Source organism: Amblyomma mixtum, chromosome 1, assembly GCF_055824585.1.
Source record: "Amblyomma mixtum isolate Tamu chromosome 1, ASM5582458v1, whole genome shotgun sequence".
In the NCBI taxonomy this organism is placed as follows: domain Eukaryota; kingdom Metazoa; phylum Arthropoda; class Arachnida; order Ixodida; family Ixodidae; genus Amblyomma; species Amblyomma mixtum.
Window position 1 is genome coordinate 88,235,166 of NC_143012.1, and position 24,488 is coordinate 88,259,653.

Consider the following 24,488-nt stretch of genomic DNA (forward strand, 5'->3'; position numbering starts at 1 on the left):
AGCAGCCGAGCGCCATAACCACTGAGCCACCGCGGCGGCATTCTTAGGTGCCTTATACTCAATGTTTGGCAATCTAGCTCCTTTCAAGATTTTTTTCAGCAGAAACCACTGGCAGTGAGGCCCACGGTCATTCTGAATTTTCACGATAATACATGCAGTACAGCCCGCACTTACCATACAGGTGCCTTGCAATCTCGCTTTCCATGCTCCCTCCACTTGTACTGGCTGCATTGGATGGGCCTCCTGAAAAAAACACCCAGAAATGGAATGATACATATCTGCCGTTTTACTAAAACCAAAGAGCTTGCAATCTTACAATGCTGAGCTTCCAGGCAAATTAGTGAATATTAGAACTGCTATTAGCCCAAAAGTAAGGTGACCATGCTTATCGTGCAAGGGTAGACTTTGCTGGCCCATAGAGGACCATTGCCGTGACGACCGTGCACTTCAGAGGCCTCATCACAAAATCGGAACTTTTCGGTAATGTTTACGGGGACGTAGCTCTGCGCCTTCCCTTTTGGTTGGCTTCCCCGCGATGCACCCTCCTTAGCCGTATTAGTTACCTTAACTAACAAGAGAGGGCACCGGTGTCGCAGCGACATGAGCGCTATGGATGGCGTGTTTGCTGAGTGCACGCATGGGAGAGACAGCCCTCTTCGGCTCGAAATTCAGCCGCGAACAAACGTGTCGACGCGGGCTCCACTCTCGCCGGCGGGCAACACCTCGAGGGGAGGAACGTGTTCACCCGTAACCGTGCTGGCGAGTCGGAGATCCTCAATCCCTCAGCGTATTTTGTTGCTAGCTGGCGTTATTGTTGTCGCAATAAATGCCTTGTTTGTGTGAGCCAGAGTGTCGTTCCTTTGTTCCCGCAGAGCAAGGCCCACAGTGGTCAGCGAGCGCTCGGTAGCGTATGCGACCACGGGCTGGGGTCCCGGCGGTTTTGAATTGTCCCAGCCGCGGTTAAGCGGAGAGAACGTATTTATCCCCCCCCCATTAAAACCCCATACATTTAAATAAAACACGCAGCCACTGAAAAATTGCCCAGCAGCATGAGCCGAAAAGTGCATCAGCTGGCAAACACCAAGAGCTCTTTTTTGCTCTCTATGCACCTGAAGTGAATTACTGTCGTTAGTGTGCGACCTCGGCTAATTGCGGACACTGAAGGTGTCTGCTGAACATTAATGAATGAAACGAAGGCCTCTACATCGCGCATTTTGTATCACGTTTCCTCCGGACAATGCACTGAATTCGTGCTCGGTAGACAAGCATGCCACCTCCACTGACTAGTTCCTCACAGCTCCCTCACTACTCTGATATGTCATGCAACACGCCAGCCACTTCAGTCAAAGATCTGCGGCTCGAAGCTTCCATTCAAAGCGGCATCCTGTCTTTGTTTTTTTTTTTTTCTATTTCTCAACGCTGGAGTTTTGACATGCATGCTGTATCAATCAATGTCCCTTTGAGGCGCCATTTATCACTTTGATTCATAACGATCACGGAAGGATACTTAAAACCTACACTGTCTGTCAGGAAAAGTTAGTCGAATTTGCTGAACTCCAAAGACAACATACAAACTCCACCATAATAAACAGATCACTAATAACGTTGTTTATATTTTCAACCATGCTTCAAAGAAAGCCGTCCCCTGCACGCCTCAGCTACTACATAAATAGTCCATCGATCCACAGCTCAGCCTCCTACCCAAACTGAACACCTTTGAGTCTTGTGCACACGATAAGGAGTAACAAAACATACCAACTGAAACCTGGCTAACATGATCTATATGTGGCTCTGAAGTCCCATTTTTCCCTACTACAATATTTTCCGTCGCGACAGAACAAATAGACACGGAGGAGGCATGCTAATTGGAAGTCATGATTCATAGTGTTGTTCTGAAATTAATATTTCATCCCCTCCAGAAATACTGTCCCGTCAGTTCCTACGCTTCAATATCCTCCCATAATCACTCGTGTTTGCTATCCACCCCCTGACTTGACCGATTCCTTTGCTGCTAATTTCCACAGGGCCCTTAGCGTCATAACCACTTCTCACCAATACACTCCCACAGTTCTCATCAGAGACTAACTTTCCTGCAATAACCTGGTCCGACCTGTCCACCACCACATTGAGAGATAACGTTGAGAGTGATCTTTTCAACACGTGTCTAACCTTCGGCCTGTCCCAACTCGTACGAAACTTGATGAGGCAGAGCAATCATCCTTCCAACATACAGTGAAACCTGGATAATTCAAACTCGCCTAATCTGAAATCGTTGATAACTCGAAGAATTTCTGCAGTCCCGTAATTTCTAATGCAAAACTGACCAGATAATTTGAAGCGGTGGCCTGCACAAGCCCGGTTAATCCAAAGATCTCGGGGTGCTACACAGGAATCCCCGATCACGATTTTGCTGCTGTACGAGCGGCCAGTAGTACACGCCCTGTGCCAGCTTCCGTTTACAACAGGACGCATGGAGCTCCAGGCATCTAAGAAACTGCTAATTCATTTGTTGTAAATGAACTGCAACCCACGCATGCAACCCACGGCCGTCAGTGTGAGGCAGCTTGCCTGGCCCGGTTTTATTTCGTGCTTCGCTGACGAAGGTGTTAGGAGAATCAAGTGTGTGTTCATACCAGCATGAAGTTACTGTAGAGGCGGTAACCAGATCGGATATCTCTGTGATCATCAGCGGCTAGTCTGAAAGCACTTTCCGTTGCGGTTTCAGTGCACAGCATGTTAGGAGGCTATGGTGGCCAGGAGCAAGCACTGCATAATCACCCAGCAGGCCCGCACATCACTACAGAAAGTGCGCCGCCAACGCATTCGCACGAGCTTTTTTCTTCCCATTTTTTTTTTTTTCTTTATGATGCGAACTCCTAGTCCAGACACTGCCCCCACGGAGTGACAGCAATCTAGAGGAAGCTGAACAGAAAGGTTATGTCACTATACACAAGATAGTCAACTCCTAGAAGAGCTCGTCAATACCAAGGTTCCTGCTGAGGAACACATAACTGCACTGCAGAGCTTGGAAACTGCCTTGATACGGGACTTTCATAACGGGTCTCTTAGAAATGCACGCTCTTTCGCCCGACTGAACATTTCGTTGCTGTATTAACTCTCTAACTCATTGATCATGCTTTGCAGTTCATGTCCTGAGTGGCTTAGCAAGGCAATTTCATCAGCAAATCGTAGATTACTGAGGTATTCTCCATTAACTCTTATCCCCAACTGTTCCCATTTAAGGCCCCGGAATACCTCCTGGAAGCAAGCAGTGAATAGTATTGGCAAGATCGTGTCTCCCTGGCAGACACCTTTCCGCATTGGAATTTTATTGCTGACTTTATGAAGAACTATGGTAGCTGTGCAATCGTTATAAATATCTTCCAATACTTTGACATAACACACTTCTACACCCTGATTCCGCAATGCCTGCATGACAGCTGAGGTTTCTACTGAGTCGAATGCTTTCTCGTAACCAATGAAGGCTAGATATAGGGGCTGGTTACATTCTGCGCATTTCTCTATCACCTGATTGATAGCGTGAGTATGGTCCATTGTCAAGTATCCTTTACGAAAGCCTGCCTGATCATTTGGTTGATTGAAGTCTTAGGTTGTCCTGACTCTATTAGCCATTACCTATTACCGATTATTACGAACTTCAAAAAGGATGAACGAGATCTGCGCAACTGTCAGGTCCGTTACAAGTGGGCTTGACTGCACTCCAGGTGTCAAACCGGGGGGGACATACCCTGTGCCCCGGGAGACTGGTCCCCGCCGCCAACCACCTCGACGATGACCCGGTCCCCGTGGGCGAGGGCGAGCACGCCGCCGTCAGCGGGCGCCACCAGGACCCGGGGTGGGATGCCGCTCTTGAGCAGCTGGCGCTCGGCGGGGATGCCAAACTCAGAGGCCACCCACGCCTGCAGCTCAGCCAGGGTGACCCCAGCGGGGCTGGGCCTCAGCTGACCCTGCAAGCAACGAGCAAGGTTAGACCTTGACGATGGCTGGGCAGAACGAAGAGCTGGATGAGGGATAAACGGTGCGGCTGTCACCGTGAATACTGCCAGCTTAACCACGCCCGCAACTGCAAGACAAAGGCTTCTCCCATAACCCTCCAATTAACCCTGTCCTGTGCCGGCTATGGCCCCCTTACCCCCACAGACTTCCTAATCCCATCCCCCCCGCCTGACTCTCGATGCCCCCTGGTGCGCTTCTTTCGCTTCGAATCCACTCCACTGCCAAATGGTTATCTTGCCTTCACATTATGTGCTCTGTCCATGCCCATTATTCTTTATTTCACCCAAGAAATCACTAATACTGTTTGTTCCCTGACTGAATCTGCCCTCTTTCAGTTTCATTGACACATCTGGTTCTTTCCTTTCCACAGCTCGCTCTGCTGTCCTCGGCCATAGCATGTTGCAAATGAACAGGCCAGAATATTGACAAATGGAACTGAGCAGTCCATGTACATTTACTATCATCTTTATCACCTTTAGTTGGCCATCTTAGTTGGCCAACAGATGGCCATCTTTAGTAACAGGAACAAACACTAGACTGACTAAGCACCATATAAAAGAAAACATGATGAGCACAGAAATGTGCACTACTTGGTTACACAGCATAACAGTGCAACCTGTAATGTGGTCATGCAGGAAAGCCCACTTGGGGAATTTCACATGAGATCAATCCAAGTGACATCGGTCCACGTGATAAACGCAGCAAAACCCTGATCGAAGCTAGTTGGTACATCTTCCCAACTTCACCAGCGCTGCGACGCGGAACAAGGACAGAGAAGGAAGGACAAGCGCTACTAACAACTGAAAGTTTATTTGAAATAACACAGATTGTATGCTCACAACTGACAACCCAAAGCGCCTGCGCTTCCCGCGAAAAAGCACACAAAAGAAAGTCAGGAATCCAGACACGAAATTTCACACTCATGGATGGTTACAGAAGGTGTGCTAACGCACGTGTCGCTGTTCTTGTGAATGCCTGTCTTCATTCCTCGTCGCAGCGCTGGTGAAGTTGTGATAAATGCCAGAGAAGGAAGTGAAGAGGACACATTTCTATTGTTTTCCTGGCACTTTAAACTCAGTCATCGACCAACTTGACCAGAGATATCATGGTTTTGCCATGGTCGAATTTATGAAAGGCGATGTGGTATACGACCGCTGGCGAACTTTTGAAAATATTCAAATATTCCAAATATAATATAAATTTCTCGAATACGAATATGAACCGAACATGAAACGCATTCAATTCACATTCTAAATTTCGAACATTCGCACACCCCTAGTTGTTTCAGATCCAGTACATTTTGAGATAAAGCGAAACCTTCTTTGGTTTAGAACATCGATGTTCTCATTGTGGTTAATTCCTCAACCGAGTAGTCTTAGAAATAAATTCTTATTAATGAAGTCACAACTGCGAAATCGTTGGGGAACATGCATTTTCACGTGCCGATTCCGAATACGCAATTGAATTTTATGTACAACAAGTCCTTGTGCACTTACGCAATCTGTTGGGTAGCTTTTGCCAAAAATTTAAAAGAAATTATACTGCAGAGAACTTGTTAGAGTGCACGCCATTGGTTTCTCTTGACATCGAGCTATGCAATAAGGGTAAAATTATCAACCTGTCTATTATAGGATTTTGAAATCATCACTTTCTTCACGTTTGTGAAGTGGCAAATTCAAAACCCTGTAACTCAACTTCTATGATAGGCAAGATAATTTTGCCCTTATTGCATAGTTTGATGTCAAGAGAAGCCAATGGCATGCGTCCTAGCAAGTTTCCTGGCGCAAAACTTATTGAAGGCTCTCACCAAAAAGTTACATAACATATTATATAAGTACACAAGGACTTGTTTTACTCAAAATTAGATTACATATTTAGAATCAGCACGCGAAAATGCATGTTTCTAGAAGATTCCATTATTGCGACTTCATTAACAAAAACTTCTTTTCAAAGAACAGCTTCCCCGTTAACAGGTTTTCGGCAGCTGCACGAAGACAACACCCCATTCTCAGAGGCTGAGTACAGTTTCAGTCCAAGCTAACACAAAAGCGACTCACCTGACGGCCATCAGAGGTGACCACCCGCACAAAGTTTGGCCGCTCAGCGAACGAAGGCTGGGGTGCCAGGACGGAAGGGGAGTTGGGGACCACAGAGATGGGCAACGCGGCCGACGCGCCGGACAGGTGGCGGTCCCGGTCCGGCGAACCGCTGGGGTGCTTCCGCCTCTGCATGGCACCATGAGCCTGTATCCGCTCCAGGAGCCGACGCTCGGTCTCACTGACGCCCAGCTCCTCCTTATGGAGGGTCTGGAAGAGAGATTAAACAAGGACAAGAACAGCACAGCTTAGACCGAAACGAGAGTTTGAAACAGAGCTCATTCAGTCAGCCACTCTATCATCCTCTGGGGCACCCATCCAAGCACCACCATATCAGGAACGCCGCAATGATTACTTTTCACGAGCTGCAAAGTTTGTTGTACCATGTTTACTCGATTCTAACGTGCACCTTTTTTCCAGAAAAACTCGACTAAAAATATATTGCGCATTACAACCAAGTACGAAAATAAAACTTTGGTTCCTCCAATGGATGGATGGATGGATCATCATCATCATCAGCCTGACTACGCCCACTGCAGGGCAAAGGCCTCTCTCATGTCTCCCCAATTAACCCTGTCCTGTGCCAGTTGCGGCCACCGTATCCCTGCAAACTTCTCAATCTCATCCGGCCACCTAACTTTCTGCCGCCCCCTGCTACACTTGCCTTCTCTTGGAATCCACTCCGTTACCTTCAAAGACCAGTGGTTATCTTGCCTTCGCATTACATGCCCTGCCCAAGCCCATTTCTTCCTCATATTTTGCCATATATTTCCTTCCAGCTGAGATAGCTGAAATGTAAACGTGTGTTCAAAATCGGCATTCAGTGATATACCTAGGTGCTAAGTTTCAGAAAGATATGTTAAATAAAAGAAACGTTCTTAACATCCTCATAACCGTTAATGAATCGCATGGTAAGGATTTGAGGCTACGATGCTTACTGCACTTTGCCTAGCTGTTCATTGAACACTGCCTAATGCAAATTTGAAAGCATTTTTTTTATATTGTTTCAATTTTTATTTCACTTGAATCAGTGAATCTGCAAACCCCATCTTTTGACACATGCAGTTTGGTTTATGGGGGCTTTAACATCCCAAAGCGACTGAGGCTATGAGAGACGCCGTAGTGGAGGGCTCCGGAAATTTTGACCACCTGGGGTTCTTTAACGTGCACTGGAATCGCACAGTACACAGGCCTCTAGAATTTCACCTGCATCGAAAGGCGATCGCCGCGGCCGGGATCGAACAGTTCGCAGCCGGGTCAGCAGCCGAGCATCATAAACACTGAGCCATGTATGCAGTTCAGCGCCGACAAAACAAAACAAACAAAAGACAAAAAGATGAAACAAAAGAAAAGAGAAGTTCCTTTTCTTGACCGCCCCCTCATAACACCTCCTCATAACCAATTATTTGCAGAAACAATCCAACACACAGCTTGCAGCTTGTTCGACCGCCGTGAAAGCCCCAATAGCCACACGAGCCGCCTCTATCCAGCACTGCCCCCTACCTTGTAGCCTTTGATGATGAACTTGGAGGCGGCGGAGTCCGATGGAGCACGCGGTCCAGGCTGCCGGCAGCGCTGCTGCTTGCCCACCTCTCCATCGCTGCCGTCCGCCTCGGACCGGTCCTCCTCCATGGAGTCCTCGGGCAACCGCGTCTGCTCCAAGATCTGGTCCACGACCTGCTGGAGCAGGCGCTCCGAGCCAAACACGCCTGCAGTCCGTGCGTGTCACGGGGGAGCTTAGAACAACGGCTTCACATCTGCCGCAACGCACACACGGTCACTCCGATTTCCCCGACGCTGAGCTCAGTTATGGCATCGCGCTGGCAAATACAGTAGCCGACCAATATTTCGGACTCCAATTAACTCGGACTTCGCCGAGGAACCATCACGCACCTCATAGGAAAGTGTACATTTTCACGACCGATATTTCGGACTTTGCGGAGCCTAAAAGTTCGAATTTTCGGACTAAAATAGGTGCCAACAATATTGTGGTGATCGTTTTTCAACCGAAATTTCGTTATTTTGGGCTAATATAGACACGAGCAGGCATCGCTGTCACTACCAACCCGTTTGCCGCCACCGTGAAAGGCGCCATCCTGGATTTAAACGGAATTGGCTCGGCGGGTGCAATCGGACTGCCTTGGATAGGCTTGGCTATTTGTTCTCCATCGTTGCCATTACAGACAATGAGATCCTCTCCACTGCCATCGAGACGACCTACAAAGGGCATGCGATTGCATTGAAAACGGTACAGCGGAACAGCTGCAGCGTCCACCATGGCTCGGACGACGCACCCCGCAGTGGGGGGCAGCAAACGCGGTAGACGGGGGGAGGCGGGACTGCATTCGGAGGCGCTCGCACCTTAGCTTCCACTGGGTTACCCATGGGTTACCTCTCGGTCTTCGCGAACGTCATTGCTCCATGCAAACTGATGCTCTTGCTTTGCGCGGCGAGTGCATTCATTCGCGGCATGACCGCGACAGAGTTGAACTGTCTGGTATCATGATGCGATAGGTTGCTGACATGAAGAAAGCATGGCTATGACTCAGACAGAGTCTAATATTATCACTTGCAGGCAGAACATGGGGAGCGGCAAATTTCGCGATTCTGAAAGCCGGTTTTTCGCAGAAAATGTATTTTTTTAAGTTCACCGATTTTTTGGGCTGTTCGATTATTCGAACCATTTTCCGGGTCCCGCCAAGTACGAAAAATCGGTCGGCAACATGTAGATAACAAGATAATGTTGTCGAAGCAAACAGGACAGGAACCAACTGACTCATTTTGTGAACTGGATTTGTACATAAATTCTGAATGAACCACACACACAAGAATAATTTATTGATGCACCCAGATAATAAGGCAGAAAGTCTACAAGCTGGTGCCTGGGGGCTGGTTAGTGTAGTAGTGTGATGAGGTACAGTGTGGAGACAACGTACATCATCACAAAGGCAGAAAGGCAGATAAATCAGGTGTGCTGTCTTCGTCATAAAGACAGCCTACCTTCTGTTATGCACGGTAACTGAGCAAACACATAACTGAGCGACGCATAACACTTCAATCATCAGATGATTAATCTAGCATGAATTTGTGCTCTAATTGCTTTCTCTTCACCTGCATATTCCCCTCAGCCACCATATGCAAAGCTGGTGTCACTGTGAGCCAACACTGAAGGCTTCCACCATCGTCGTCAGTCTGGCTACTGCCACAGCCAACAAAAAGGTCTCTCCCATATCCCTGTTCACCCTCCCCTGTCCTGTGCCAGCTGGAGCCACTTTATCCGCATAAAGACACTAATCTCATCCACCGACCCGACTCTCAGCACGCCCTGGTAGGCTTGCCTTCTCTGAAATTCAATCCACAACCTTAAGGGGGCACAGTTTATTTTGCCTTTGCATTACAAACCCTGCCCGTGCCTATTTCTTCTAGATTTCAACTAGGACGCCACTGACTTGCATTTCTTCCCCGACCCACTTGTAAGCATTGCAACTTGCCCAACTCTTCAGTGCACGTAGAGGGGGGCGCAACGACAATCGGAGGGCCCCAGCCACTAAGCGAAAAAAAAAGCCTCGCGGCGTATTTCCAGTTCACGAGCTTCGCTGCTCGCTCATGCATTCAACAGTGGCCCGAACCCAGCTATGTGCTGCTTTCGGACCGAATGGAGCACGCGCCACTGCTAGGATGACCACAACTGTCGGGAAGCTGCCGGAGTTCCAGCCGGACAACGGCAACTTCGAGGCGTTCATGGTGCGGTTCGAATTATTCGCCTTCTAGAACAAAAAAAAAAGAAAGAAAGCAAGTGGTGGCACGCACCGGGGAAGTGCTTGTTGACGACCTCGGAGGCAACGGTGTACACGTTGCTGTTGAGCGAGGTGTCGCTCTCGTGCTGGAACCAGAACACCGTGTCCTTGACCACCTTGGAGTTCCACTCGAGGGACACCGTGATCCTGGGGAGGGAGCGGAAGAAATGTGTGGCTTCAGCTACAAGGTTACACGCAAGTGTAAGCAACACATGAAGAAAAAAAAAAAGAGGTACACAAATAGGCAACAGGCGGGGGGGGGGAGGGAGAGGAAGAGAGAGAGAGAAGGGGGAGGGGGTGACACAGAGTCATAAGCAATTCCCACCCTGGTCATACTGAACAGGCAGAGTGTGAATTCACAAAGAAAAAAAAACAATGCAACTGAAAACTGGTTGGATACACTGAAAGATCTAGTGAACTTTCCCATGCAACTGCATGAAATGTGAAATATCATCATCATCATCATCAGCCTGACCACGCCCACTGCAGGGCAAAGGCCTCTCCCATAGGGGTGTACGAATATTCGATAATATCGAATATTCGATCGAATAGCACGGTATTCGATATTCGCTTCGAACCGAACTCTCGGTATTCGAAATTTCGAAGTATTCGTCTCGCGCGAATAGTGTTACTGAGACGCTTGCCCGCTTGCTTTATGTGGTTTCGGTTCAGAGTATTGCCGCATAGATGGCTTTTTTTAATCGCGCTTTCAACGCTCGGGGGTCAGTCAATACGCAAATCACGATCAGGCCGGGGTCCGAACCCAGCGACAAACGAAAGAAAAGTGAGGGCGACGCGCTCTTGCGAAAGATCCTGCGTTCTGGCCGTCTTCGAACCTCCGCACTAAGGCTGCCATAAGCCGCGTCGCTGCCACCGTGTCGAGGCAGACGCAATGAAGGAAGAACACAGCCGACAGTCGTCTAAGCTTCAAAACAAGAAGCCTCAGTTTATTGTCAGTGAACCCTTTATATAATCTGGCTGGCGGTGGTGACGCTATCGATGAGCTCGGACGCCGCAAGTATTCGAACGCGGGCATCGCTTGGCCGCGCTCACCCCCCCCCCCCCCCCCTTTTTTTTCCAATAGAGCTGCAGAAAAGATTATCTGATAGGACAGATGCGAAGATAAACACGCAGCCAAGATAAACACGATGCGAAGATAAACCCGATGTTCCGATCCTTCAGCTTGATAAGCGAAGCAACGCTCCGGCAAACAGCAGGCGCGAGCTGCTAGTGAAATGCAAAAAAAAAAAAAATGCATCGTGCGACACGCCTTGTCAGGGTGACGGCATAGGCCGGGAAGAGCGCCAGTTTGCCGCACTAAACCCGAGGGAGACAGAGCAGAGCCGACGTTTCCATACGAGCACCCCTCGGATAGCGAAATAGACGCGCCAATCTCCGGCCGCAAGGTGATGGCGATGCATCTGAGGCATGGGTGGCACGTCCTGAACGCTCTGTCCCCGACAGTATGGCCAACCTATCGGTGCTGTGGGAGCTGTGGATAGGCGATGGTGCGATGCTGCCAGTGCTGCTAGGAGGTCCGGTCAGCCTATGTTCCATTTTAGCATCTTTGGACGCAGCAGTCCCATCGGCGTAACCGAAAAGAAGGTGCAATCCAAGCCAAGAAGTGAGGATCCTAAACTATAGAAACGCAGGCAACGCAAGTGGGTGCACCGAACGTGATTGCCTAGCTCATTGTTGGACATTCGACCCGTTCGACCACTGGTCACTGGTAGTGCAGAATGTCTTTTTTTTCATTATTGTTCTCAGTGCTCTTGTTACAGTGTAGGGCAGTTACTCCTATGGTTTCAGTTATTGGTTGTACTACTGGCACCGTTCTGTTATACTGTCATTTTTTGTATTTTATCTCTAATTTCTTATTAGAAAGCAGGCGGTATTTTTATGTGTTATAACTTTTCATTACCAAACCGGTAAAAATTGTTCTCAACTCACTTTAGGTGCTCTCTTAAAATTTTGAAGCATGGTTTTAAATAAAGCCTCAGTGCAGTATGTAATGGCATCGTGTGTTAGGAAAATGGTTTTGGAAATGCCTACTGTCATTCAGCCTTTTTTTAGTGCCAGGAGTACTATTCGAACTATTCGCTTCGAAATTATTCGAAGAAAATTGCTATTCGCTTCGAATCAAAAAACCACTATTCGCACACCCCTACTCTCCCATGTCTCTCCAATTAACCCTGTCCTTCGCCAGTTGCGGCCACCATATCCCCGCAAACTGCTTAATCTCATCCGCCCACCTAACTTTGTGCCGCCCCCTGTTACGCTTGCCTCCTCTGGGAATCCACTCCGTTACCCTTAAGGACCAGCGTCTTGCCTTCACATTACATGCCCTGCCCAAGCCCATTTCTTCCTGTTGATTTCAAATAGGATGTCATTAACCCGCGTTTGTTCCCTCACCCACTCCGCCCTCTTCCAATCTCTAACGTTACACCTATCATTTTCCTTTCCACAGCTCGCTGCGTTGTTCTTAACTTAAGCTGGACCCTCTTTGTTAGCCCCCACGTTTCTGCCCCGTAGGTGAGAACAGGTGAGATACAGCTGTTGTATACTTTTCTCTTGAGGGATGTGAAACAGCCTGGGCTAACCGCCACACCAGGGATAGGTGGGGGGTATCTGGAAAGTTTGGTTCGGTTTGGATCTGGAAGGGTTGATGAACTTGTACAAGTACAGGTTAGGGAAGGTGTTGGTCCGTATCTGCCTCCAGAACGTGGCTCCTTCTGTCCCACACTTCAATCCGAGGATTTCTAGCCGCCCACCATAGTGAGGTGGTAGAGGGGTGTCGTACGCACAAGAATTCGCTCGGTCTGTTAACTCGAGAGAGAGAGACCGTTTGACGCCTCGTGTTGAAGCCCTCCGTGTATTGAGGTCCACATAATCTGATGGGAACAATGCAGAGTGGCTGAAAGGCCTGACGGTATCAGCTGGGCCACTATCACTTCTGGAACTCATCTTAAAATATTGACAGGCTCGCTTCAGATCAGAAATTTTCCAGGCCGATTTATCCACCAAATCGCTATGGCGAGGGCAATGGCGGAGGCTTCTACTGTGGCGGAATCCCCAGCTCGGAGGGAGGCACTCGTAATTATAGTCGGTAGTTCTGGTTGACCACAACCGTGACGAAGATGCTGAATTCAGGGTATGCCGCCACATCTACATATCCTGCTTCAAGAGCAGACTCTAGGAGAGGGCCTAAATGAGCAACCCTAGCCACGCGTCTGCTTTTGTGGATTTTTGTGCGCATATGATTCGGGAGCGGAGCCAACATGATCGGTCCTCTTATTTTTGGAAAAGGGGAAAAGTTGCATCGAAAGTCTCGTAAACCTCCTGGTATCCCATATGCTGAAGAATGGCTCTTCCAGTGGTGGTCTGTTGGAGTCTGGCCTTTTGCGATGCTAAGAAGGCCCGAACGTGTTGTGGTCTCCAAGTTCCACTAGTCATTTGTTCGAGGTGTTAGGAGGAAGGCCGAGAGCATATTGCCGCGAATGTTTGTAGCGTTTGTTTGTTCATTCTTCAAAGCTGTCGGCACACCGCTTTATCGCTTCGTTTGTGATGCAAGACGTACCTAGATTTATCTCGGTTAATCGCATCCTGGCGGAGCCGATTCTACGTTGTTCCAGAGTGTTCTAGTAACTTTCCAAGCTTTATCTCAAAAGTTCGCAATCAGCTTTAAAAAAAGACCATGGCCGAGAGCGGCCGGCATTCTGTTCGACGACCGCCGAGCACACTTGTTGCTACACCGCCGGCAAGTGATTCAGTTCTTTGCGGGCGCAAGTCAGTTCAAATAAAGAGTTTTGTTTCAAAGACATCCTCGCTGCTTTCCTGTTCGCCGCACTGCAGTCACCACCACGTGACAATATGTGCTAACGCTTGATGTTGGCGGCCGCGACTACTACGCAGAAGAAGCCGGGGATCCTTCGCAGCTAGATCTGTAAAAAATTTTAAAAGAAAACGCAGGCGGATATGGGTTCAATGCAACACTCACTGTTGGGGCAGGGTGTCATACTCCTTGCCATCCCAGAAGTGCTTGAAACCGCAGCTGCAGTACTTGGAATTGGAGGGCGTGCGCGTGCGGTCGCCATTGCGCAGTTCCAGGGTGCCATCACCCCGGAGGTGCCGTACCTGGGTGCTGTGGTGTCACACACAGCAAAAAAACAAACAACACAACGCAAATTCATGGTCGGAAACAGGTCTTCTCTCATTCAGCATGTCTAGTTACTCGCTGAGGATGGTTAAATGCAATGGCTGCCAAGAACATGTGCTGGGACCAAATTGGGACACAAAAGACGAAGTCCGGCACAAAGCCTGTGCTCACGGTGTTATCTACATCACGACTGATAGATCACTCACTCATCAGAAAAATGGGGGGGGATTAGAAAAATCATTTTTCGCTTGTTGCTTCCGCGGGTTACCTCTCGGTTTTCCCAAGCATGTTCCCACGTGGAAACAAACCGTTTGCTTTGCACGGTGCGTGTGCATTCGTTCGCGGTATGGCCTGTGGCCGCGTTGCAGTGTCTGGTATCATGACATGAGATGGTGCAGACATGATGAAAGCACGACTGCGATTCAGATACCCTCATTACTAGCTGCAAGCAGAACACCATCATCATCATCAGCCTCATTACGCCCACCGCAGGACAAAGGCTTCTCCCGTATCTCTCCAGTTAACCCTGTCCTGGGTCAGTTGCACCCACCCTATCTGCGCAAACTTCTTAAAGGTGCACTAAAGAGGAATCTGAACTAGTCTTGTTACCGCGGGAACTCAATCTACACGTTCAGAGCATTCTTGGAAACTTCGAATTATTGTCCTGTGCGGCTGATTTCCCTAATTTAAATCATACTAAACGTCCCGGCTTTCGCCTTTTCTTGAACTCGCCACTGACAGTAGGAGGAGTCAACTAGCGCATGGAGTGCCTGTCAGGCAGTCACGTGACTGCTTTGCTTTCGCTTTTAGTTTGGTTGTGTTTGGTTGTGTGGGGTTTAACGTCCCAAAGCGACTAAGGCTATGAGAGACGCCGTAGTGGAGGGCTCCGGAAATTTCGACCACCTGGGGTTCTTTAACGTGCACTGACATCGCACAGTACACGGGTCTCTAGAATTTCTCCTCCAATGAAATTCCAGCCGCCGCGGCCGGGATCGAACCCGCGTCTTTTGGGTCAGCAGCCGAGCACCATAGCCACTGAGCCACCGCGGCGGCACTTTCGCTTTTATTTTCTTTTTTTAGGTTTCCATGAATAAATAGATACTGTCAGAGACTACTTAGCTGCTAAATAGGCCCATAGAAATAACAATACGCTTGGACTCTTTGCTTTCTCCAATCACTACGTATCACTCCGCTGATGGCAGAGCGGCAAGCCACCCCGGGGCTGGCTGAAAGGTTGCCTAACTCCTCCAACCATCTGCGACAAGTTCGAAAAAAGGCAGGAACTGGGACGTTTAATCCGATTTAAATTAGGGAAATCGGCCGCACAGGGCAATAATTCGAAGTTTCTAAGAATGCTCGGAACGTGTAGGCCGAGTTCCCGTGGTAAAAAGACGAGTTCAGATTCCTCTTTAGTGCACCTTCAATCTCATCTGCCTACCTAACTTCTTGCCACCCAATGCTACCCACTCAGTTAAGGACAAACAGTTATCTTGCCTTCTCATTACATGCTCGTCCTAAGCCCACTTCTTCCTCTTGATTGGGACTAGGATGTCATGAACCCGCGTTTGTTCCCTCACCCACTACGCCCGCTTTTGATCTCTTAACGTTACACCCATAATTTTTCTCTTTCCATAGCTCGCTGCGTTGTCCTTAACTTAAACTGAACCCACTTTGTTAGCCTCCACGTTTCTGCCCCATGGGTGAGTACCGCTAGGATACAGCTGTTGTATACTTTTCTCCTGAGGGATATTGGTAAACTGCCATTCATGATCTGAGAGAACCGGCCAAATGTGCTCCACCCCATTCTTATTCTTCTAGTTATTTCCCTCTCATGATCCGGATCAGCGGTCAGCACCTGCCCTAAGCAGACATATTCCTTTACCACATCCAACGCCTCGCTACCAATGGCGAACTGCTGTTCCCTTGCTAGACTGTTGAATATCACTTTGGTTTTCTGCATGTTAATATCTAGACTTACTGCTCTGCCTGTCTAGCTCTCTGATCATGCTTTGCAGTTCATCGCCTGAGTGACTTAGCGAGGCAATGTCATCAGCGAATAGCAGATTACTAAGGACTACTATGGTAAGCAGAACATGGGAAGCAGCAAAGTTTGCAATTTTTAAAGCAGAGGATTTTTTTCACAGAAAGCGATTTTTAAATGTTCACGGATTTATTGGACTGCTCCAATTATTTGGAGCCTTTTCCGGTTCCCACCAAGTCCGAAGCATCGGTCGGAGACTGTAAATATACCCCTCATAATAAAAATCTTTATACCTTCACACAGTAAAAGCTCGTTAATTCTAACACCACGGGGATGCTGACAAAGTTTGAATTAACCAAACAAAAAAGAAAAGAACTTGTGGTACAGTGCATTTTGGGAAACAGTCTGGTAGCGAGATTACCCATTTTATTGTTCTGAATTATTCAGTCATCGCCTTCTGAATTTTTTTTTGCCAGAAGGCAATGGCCAACACCTTCTATTCTAAAGCCCGAGCTTAGCGGAAGGCCTCTTAGTCTTCAGAACTGAAGAGGCAAGCATGAACTTGTGCAGCGGAGGACTGCACCAGAAGCGCGAAGGCCATGCATTTGCACGAGAGCATGGTCGCACAGTTGGAATGTTGAGCAGCATGCTACCATCCGTCGACTCCCGTTTTTTTTGGCCAGAACAACACACAACCTCCGCGACTCGCAATTTCACACTTGCCAGTCACAAGGTTGCACGGCCGTTAAGGTCCAAAAGCTAAAGTCGCCTGGACGGCTGCACGTACATTGCCCAATTTTCCAGCCTTTCGAGCACGAGTCACATACTGCCAAGCTAATGAGTGTGCTGTGCTTTTTGGTGATATCCTGTTTGAATAACACATTGGCGTCTACTTCAGCGCACTTTCAATCTTGTCTTGAAGCGTTAGAAATGGACAACATTTCTGAATTACCATCCTGTGCCACACCGCGTAGGTTGACAGCAAAGACTCCAATCAACCGCATGCAAAAGGCAAATGGAAAAGGCAATGGAAATGGAAATGCAAAAGGCAAATGGGGGATTCCCCTAAATATTTGACCAACACTGTTCCCACTTCGAGTTATAGATCAATTCGCTCTCGCCCTACCATAAGCTTGCCGTCCCGGTTGCGTGATCATTTTTCAGCGCAAGCCCAGCCAGGCCACTGCTCAATGGCTCGCTGTACTGTGCACGTCACTTCCGCTCCAATTAGTACGCAAGCATTAAAAGTAAATGGCTGTTCTAAAGAACTACATACACAAACGTTTCATATGCATACAAAATATAATGAATCTTTGAGAAACTAGATTTGAACGTTTAGTTTGGTCACGTGACTAGATTGCAATCACGTGACATGACGTGCCTTTTGTCAACAGTCAAAATGGCCGCTTTAAAGGTCGTCGCGGCAAGTCACGGTAGAGTGCCATGGTTACAGGTTCTAGAGCACTGTATCACGGTGTTTTCGGGCAGTTGTACGCAAGTGGTTCCAAGACCAGTGCAAACCGCCTAGCAGGATCCAGGATACTTGCCTCTGAATGGTTAAAGTGCGCCGATTCCAAGGTGCTTTGCAAGCCGCGCGGTTGGATGCTAGATATGCGTATTGCATTCGTAGGACGTACGCGGTGGCGATGTAACGAAGCGTTTGTGGCCGTGTTGCAAGCGTTTATAATTCCTGTGAGGATCACCACGGACAGCGCCGAGTAACAGCTGCTCACCTTGGAGAAAGGAGGCTGCTCATGGTGAATTTCCTGTGCGTGCAGCATAAGCTACACAGCACAGTGACAGTGTCCGAGAAGTGAAAGTGGTTGCGGTCGGAGCAAGTGCTTCTCCGCCGAGGCAGAGAAGTGCGCACGTGCGAAGGCTCACTACGCATGCAGTGTGTTCCGAATGCTGAAATGAATTTGGCGTTGTGCAGCTAGTCGTACTGGTTGCAGTGATCGCGACCGAAGCGACCGTTGTTATACGCATATCTCTTTTGCAGTAACTGTCTGCAGGGAGGAAGCCTGTTTACATATTACAGTGACAACTACTGTGCACTGCTAGGGAAACGCTCGTCCCATCCTGTCTCTTCTCTCGTGATCGCAGGCCGCCGCGGTGGCTCAGTGGCTATGGTGCTCGGCTGCTGGCCCGAAAGACGCGGGTTCGATCCCGGTCGCGGCGGCTGAATTTCTTTGGAGGAGAAATTCGAGGCCCGTGTACTGTGCGATGTCAGTGCACGGTAAAGAACCCCAGGTGGTCGAAATTTCCGGAGCCCTCCACTACGGCGTCTCTCATAGCCTTAGTCGCTTTGGGACGTTAAACCCCATAAACCAACCAAACCATCTCGTGATCGTCCTTTTTTGCGCCTTCCCCTGGCCAATTTTTTTTCTATCACAAATGTAAAACCACTGCTGTGTGCTATTTTGAATAACTCACTAATAATTTAAAATATATAACCTTAGCTATTTGAAAAATGTGATTTAGTAATTATGACGGTTGTTAGCAGCTTGTACTGCAGCCTGGCTTGTTCCACTCAGTGTGTTCGGCCCGATAGAGGATTCGTGTGCACAGTGCGCAAGTTAGCCTGAATGCAACTAGTGTGCGCATATATTTATTTATTTGGAACACTGCCAGCCTCTGGTTAAAACTTTAGCAGAGGGGCATTACATGTATCATAGTAAAGGATAACATTTCTAAAAGCAGCTGTGCAAAGGACATATTTATATGCCGTGATATTACCTGAAATAGAGGAAAGTTCTCGATGACCACATTATGCATAATAGAGCATTTTATTCGTTTGCCCGAGTGAACGAGTCAGTAGGCACTTTATTAGATCAATTTATTTTAATATTTATTATACCTCAACGGTCCTAAGTGGCAATACCTGAATGGTGAACTTTGACATGGTGAGGCAAGTAGGAGCTTGATGAGTTTGCAATGTACTAATAAGGGAATAATTACTCATTAGCATCCAAGCGCAGCCATACAGCTGCAAAGAAAAGCTTTGTAGCTCTTTTTGTAGCCGTATGGCCGTGCTTGGGTGGATGCCAATGAGTAATGACTGCCTTATTAGAAATCATTTCAACCTTGAGGGATTCGTCTAAAATATTGGACCAACACTGCTCCCATTTCGAGCTCGCCCCATCATATGCTAGCCATCCCGGTTCGCGCACTTGGTAGGGCAACTGCCCCGGTGAGGCAGTAGTCCCGGGTTCGAACCCCAGACTAGGGTAACTTTTCCTCTAACTACAAAGTTTCTGTGGAACCTGAGTAGCTTTCTTTTGTAGCCGTATGGCTACGCTTGGGTGGGTGATAATGAATTACTCCCTTATTACAAACGTTCTCCACACTGGGGGATTCCTCCAAAATATTGGACTTGCATTGTCATTAACTGCATGGATTTCTACAGTGACCAGTTCGAAGGACAAGAGGTTAGCAAGCATAGCCTTGCGAGATGGAAGACCATTCTAGCCTTTCGTGGCAAAAACAAAATTGAATCTTGAAATGCAATGGCATAAGCTAAGGAAGGGACGGTGCTTGTGCAGCTAGTGCAGAAGGAACCATGAGCAGGAAAAGATTAGTTGGTTATGTGACAGTAAAGAGCAAAAAAAACCTGCAGTTTCTACATGAGATGAAGAAATTAGAAGATTCATATTTTGTGCTGTGACGCTGGAGCTTCTACAATAGTCTGAGAGAATAAAACAAGCAGCTCAGTTCTGAATTCATCCCAGGATCTGAGAAGAATTAGATTTATGCCATGTGGCATAACAATATTCTGCTGATGCCGCACAGGAGTTTTGAATGCAAGCAACATGGAAGACGGTGATAAGGACATGCTATGGTGTAAATATCCTGGGCTGTGGGTAGTTGTATAAGTTGTACAGTAGAACCCCGTTCATACGTTTTCCACCGGACCGGGAAAAAAAAACGTAACAGCCGGGAAAACGCAACAGTGAGGAAAGCACCGAAAATTAATGAAAACAGTGCAGCTTTGACTTGAAACAATTTTTTTCCGCAAATTGACCCTAGAACTTTAAAAAATCGAGAATGGTGGATTGCAGTTCCTTTCGCTCGCTGGAAAGAACAACGCGTTTCTCAATAGCAAAGGCCGCATTGCTGTCAGCGTCGCTTTGCGGTGCGGCCACACCGCACGGAGCAGTGCTGTGCAGTTCATGCGTTCACTGCAGTCCACGCTGAAGCGACGTTGTGCACAGCGTCAAGCACTGAAATGTTCGTAGGCTGCTCGCCGCGCTGTTCCGCGTAGGCCGCCCTGACTGTCTGTCGACTGCGTTTAGTACGTCCAGCTTTTCCTCAAGGGGAAGCGCCTTCCGCTTATGCAACGCTATCACGCCATCAAAACACGATAAAGAGGTTGTTGCGACTGAGAGAAGGATGAAAAGGAAATTGCACGGGCCTGCCGACTGACTCCCCAGCCCAGCCACCACCGCTGTCTCTTGCAGATAGAGGAGAGTTAAAATAAAAGATAAAAAGAAAGAGTGAAAGAAAAGAAAAGACGCGCGTCAACAACTGCCTCCGCCGAAGCCGACGCTGGCTGAGAAAAACAGATAAGCGACCGCAGCCGCGCGCCTCCTCGTCACCACCTCCCAAGATAAAGATCGCGGCATTCAGCGTTCGCGAGGCAGATAGCGATCTAGTGGCGGCCTCTCCAACTCGCGTGCGGCTTCTTGCAGCCAGTTCCGTAGCCAAGCCTGGCCAAGACTCGTCAAAAATCAAAATGGCGCTTGGCGCGCACTGCCCGGGCGGGTTCGGGGAGCCCGGTTGCGACGTATCATGCGGGATCGTTTCCTCGGCTACAACGTAACAGCGGGGTTCCCAATACATTGGATCCTATGGAAGCTATGCCGGGACCGGAAGAAAGCGACGTAACAGCCGGGAAAACGCAGCAGTGAGGAACGTAACAGCGGGGTTCTACTGTATAAGGTAGTTGTATCAGGAATTGCTCCAAAGCGACCTAAACAGGATTGAAAGCCGGTGTTCCACATGGCTAATGACGCTCAATGTAACAAAATGCAAATACATGCAGGTATCACGCAAGTGCACTAATATCGATTACACGTATTCACTCAGTTCAACCATCCTCACTAAAGCCGAATCATACTGGTATCTTGGAATCCATATCACGAGCAACCTCACTTGGTCCGAGCACATCACGAAGATTGCTGCTGATGCATCGAAAACACTCGGCTTTATCAGACGTCACCTCAGTTTCTCCCCTTCTTCCATTCGCAGCCAAGCCTACAAAACTTTCATCCGTAGCAAACTTCAATTTGCATCCCCAATATGGAACCTACATCAAGCCTACTTAATAGCCAGCCTAGAAGCCGTCCAAAACCGTGCAGCCCGCTTTATTTCCTCCAACTATGACACCCGCTCTAGCATTACCAAAATAAAATTATCTGCCAACATCGAGCCTCTCGCGCATAGGCGTAAAATTGCCCGTTTATCTTTATTGCATAAATTGTACTATTGTTTTCCCTCACTTCGAGACTCCCTTCTGCTCCCTCCCCTCCGAACATCACGCCGTCTTTTCAACTCCATGAGCATCCTAAGACTCCATGGCTCCTCAAACGCATTTAACAAGTCATTTCTGCCTCTTTCCATTGAAGAATGGAATTCACTACTCGAATGTATTGTCACTGAACGCGATGCTCTTAAATTCCACCAATTGCTGTCATTTCACTTGAAATCCCAATGTGGGTAACTGTTGCCTTTGCATTTTATTTTGATGTTATGATTGTTTGATCTACTACTGCACCTGTCTGCCTGATTTATAAACGTGTATTTCTTTTTTTCTCTTCCCCAAGCAACGAATGTTTCACAGTATTCTTTTTTATCACTGTTTTTTTTACTGTTTCACTGTATATTTTTTTTTACCTAATAATGTCATTACTTGTTTCGATGTTGCCCCCCGCCCCCCCCCCCCCCTATGTTTATACCCCTCCAGGGGTCTTTAAGGGTCAATAAATGATGATGATGATGATGAAGGATTGTTAGGTGAGACCATGTTACATTGTCAGCCAGTTCGGGTATCCACCGAGATACGTGACAGTTACTACGTCATTTCCTTTCCTCAAAAACCAATTTTTTTTTCAGTATGCAGTGAATATGCCTTTCTCAGTAAGGCCTTAAGTAGGCAAGATGTAGTTATCCTGAAAGTAAAAAAACGTTAGTGCATTCTTAATAACATTAGCAAACAGGCTAGTCGAGAGCATCCGAAATATTGTTCTGAGAACTCAAATACTGTTATTGATTGCAGAGGGCAGACTCCATAGTCGTCAATGAAGGCACGTTAGGAAACACTGAAAGGAAGCTCATATTGTATTTAATAAAACCTCGGGCCCAAGGGCAATGCCTTGGGGACACCCGAGATTACAGGAAAAAAGCAGGACGCGTAAGAATTAGTATGGGAATTCTGTTGACGGCTGGCTGTTAAAGCTTGGAATCAGTTTATAGCAACTGGATTCAAGTTATAGCATGAGAAATTACGCCTAATTTATATAAATGAGGGATTTTATCACACGCTCTTTCAAAGCCCAGAAAAAAAAGCATTACGGGGGATGTTGCCGTTGAGGGAGAATGAGAGCAAGTTGGCTATCGCAGGAATGCTTTCTAAAGCCTTGCCAATTTGGATGAAACAACTTAATTGGCCATAACATTATAGCACCACAAGAGTATAAATTATGTTTACAATTGGGCGCACATGCCAACGGCACAAATTGGGTCATAGGTGCTGGGTGATGATTGGCAAGACACATACAGGGGCTAAGCTATGATGAGACCGGAGGCTATCTTCATGGCATGCACAAGATATATGTGCACACTGTGTCCTGTCCAGCTGTTGCATTCTCCAAGATTCACAGGGCTTAAGTGTGCTGTCGGGTAAACTGCTGGAAAGACGGCATGTCGACGATGTACTAAGGATGAGAATGACAGAACAAGAATGGCTACTGGGTGCGGTGGTGGTGATGCTCTTTCCTGTCGTCTTCGTTCTTTGTAGTTTCACTATCTCCACAGGCCTTGTTTTCCTATCCACTGTTTCAAAGTGGTGTCAGGTAAAGCCAATTGTTACTCTACAACCACCAAACTGCTGTGCCATACTTTAATCAGCTTTCATAATTTGCAATGGCAAATTTACTTCATAAGTCGTCTAGGCAAATAACACAGCTGAATAACTTGTGTCGTCATCAGGACTAAAAATAACTATAATTTCATTTATACAGTCATGCCTCGTTAATACAGACCCCATTATGGATTCAAATTATGGACAGTATTTCTGGGGGCAAAACTTTTTCAATGCACTCACACCTCAATAACATGAAAACTCGCTCATAACACAGTGGACAGAGTGAAAATAAATACAGCTCTTTGTCGCATAATTGTGCAGAGTGCAAAGACTGTTAAGACTTCTTGAATTTGAGTAGATAAGTCAAGCACAGCCTGAATCATATGCTTTTTTTACACACCGTAACTGCCATCATACTGCTTGTCGCACTGTGTGCAGAGAGTTTTGTGTTAACCCATAAACTGCCAGGCCCAGCGACTCCTCCTGCTCAAACATTTTCTGGATGCCAAAGCACTTCTTTTTCTGGTGTCAAAAGCATTGTCAGTGCTCGGCGACTCACATCCTGGCTCAGATTACTCATTGCACAAAATAAATTAAGCTGCTTAACAATAAAGAACAGAGTCGCAAGCTTACATTATAGGCTCACAGATGCCTCTCCGCAGCCCACAATGCTATAGCACTTTTTAAACGGAGTGCACCATGTCACAACCTAAACCGAGAACTACTCCTCTGGCTCAGCCCACCATCATGCAGAGAAGTTTGTATTGTCACCAATTCTTCATGCAAATATTTTTGCAGACATAGGTCCACACAGCAGGCAGGAAATAAAAAAAAACGACGCTCCACAAGAGACCACTGCACTACACACCGATGTTTTCGCACGTCGTAACCCGAGCATCCATAATCACAAAATGTACCGTATGAAGCAGCAACACGCCGAAGAATGGCGACGCTGTTGTTGTCGCGGAAGAAAACAGTTCGACGGCCGCGCAGCCAGGATCGCGTCACGTCGCACACACAGCAGTTTCGAAGCACAGTACCTACACGAAGCGCGATCAAAATCGGTGATGGATACGTAACAGAAACAGCGTCGTATAACAACGCTCGCTTCGGTTGCAATCACTGCAACCAGTACGACTAGCTGCAGAACGCCAAGTTCATTTCAGCATTCGGAAAACACTGCGTGCGTAGTGAGCCTTCGCACGTGCGCACTTCTCTGCCTCGGCGGAGAAGCACTAGCTCCGACCGCAATCACTTTCACTTCTCGGACACTGTCACTGTGCTGTGTAGCTTATGCACGCACAGGAAATTCACTATGAGCAGCCTCCTTTCTCCAAGGTGAGCAGCTGTTACTCGTCGC

General features: G+C 47.7%; 1 protein-coding gene across 2 annotated transcripts in view; it reads right to left on the reverse strand.

Moving 5' to 3' along the window:
- The window catches only part of LOC149367136 (deubiquitinating protein VCPIP1-like), a 74,886-nt gene that overhangs the window by 14,642 nt on the left and 35,756 nt on the right, over window positions 1–24,488 (reverse strand). For both annotated transcript variants that reach the window (XM_089554345.1, XM_089554351.1), the window contains exons 8-13: window positions 13,908–14,051; window positions 9,924–10,057; window positions 7,617–7,822; window positions 6,075–6,323; window positions 3,749–3,968; window positions 175–243 (exon numbers count right to left, since the gene is read on the reverse strand). In XM_089554345.1, the coding sequence (XP_089410471.1) occupies window positions 175–243; window positions 3,749–3,968; window positions 6,075–6,323; window positions 7,617–7,822; window positions 9,924–10,057; window positions 13,908–14,051 (1,022 nt within the window). The remainder of the gene's footprint in view (window positions 1–174; window positions 244–3,748; window positions 3,969–6,074; window positions 6,324–7,616; window positions 7,823–9,923; window positions 10,058–13,907; window positions 14,052–24,488) is intronic.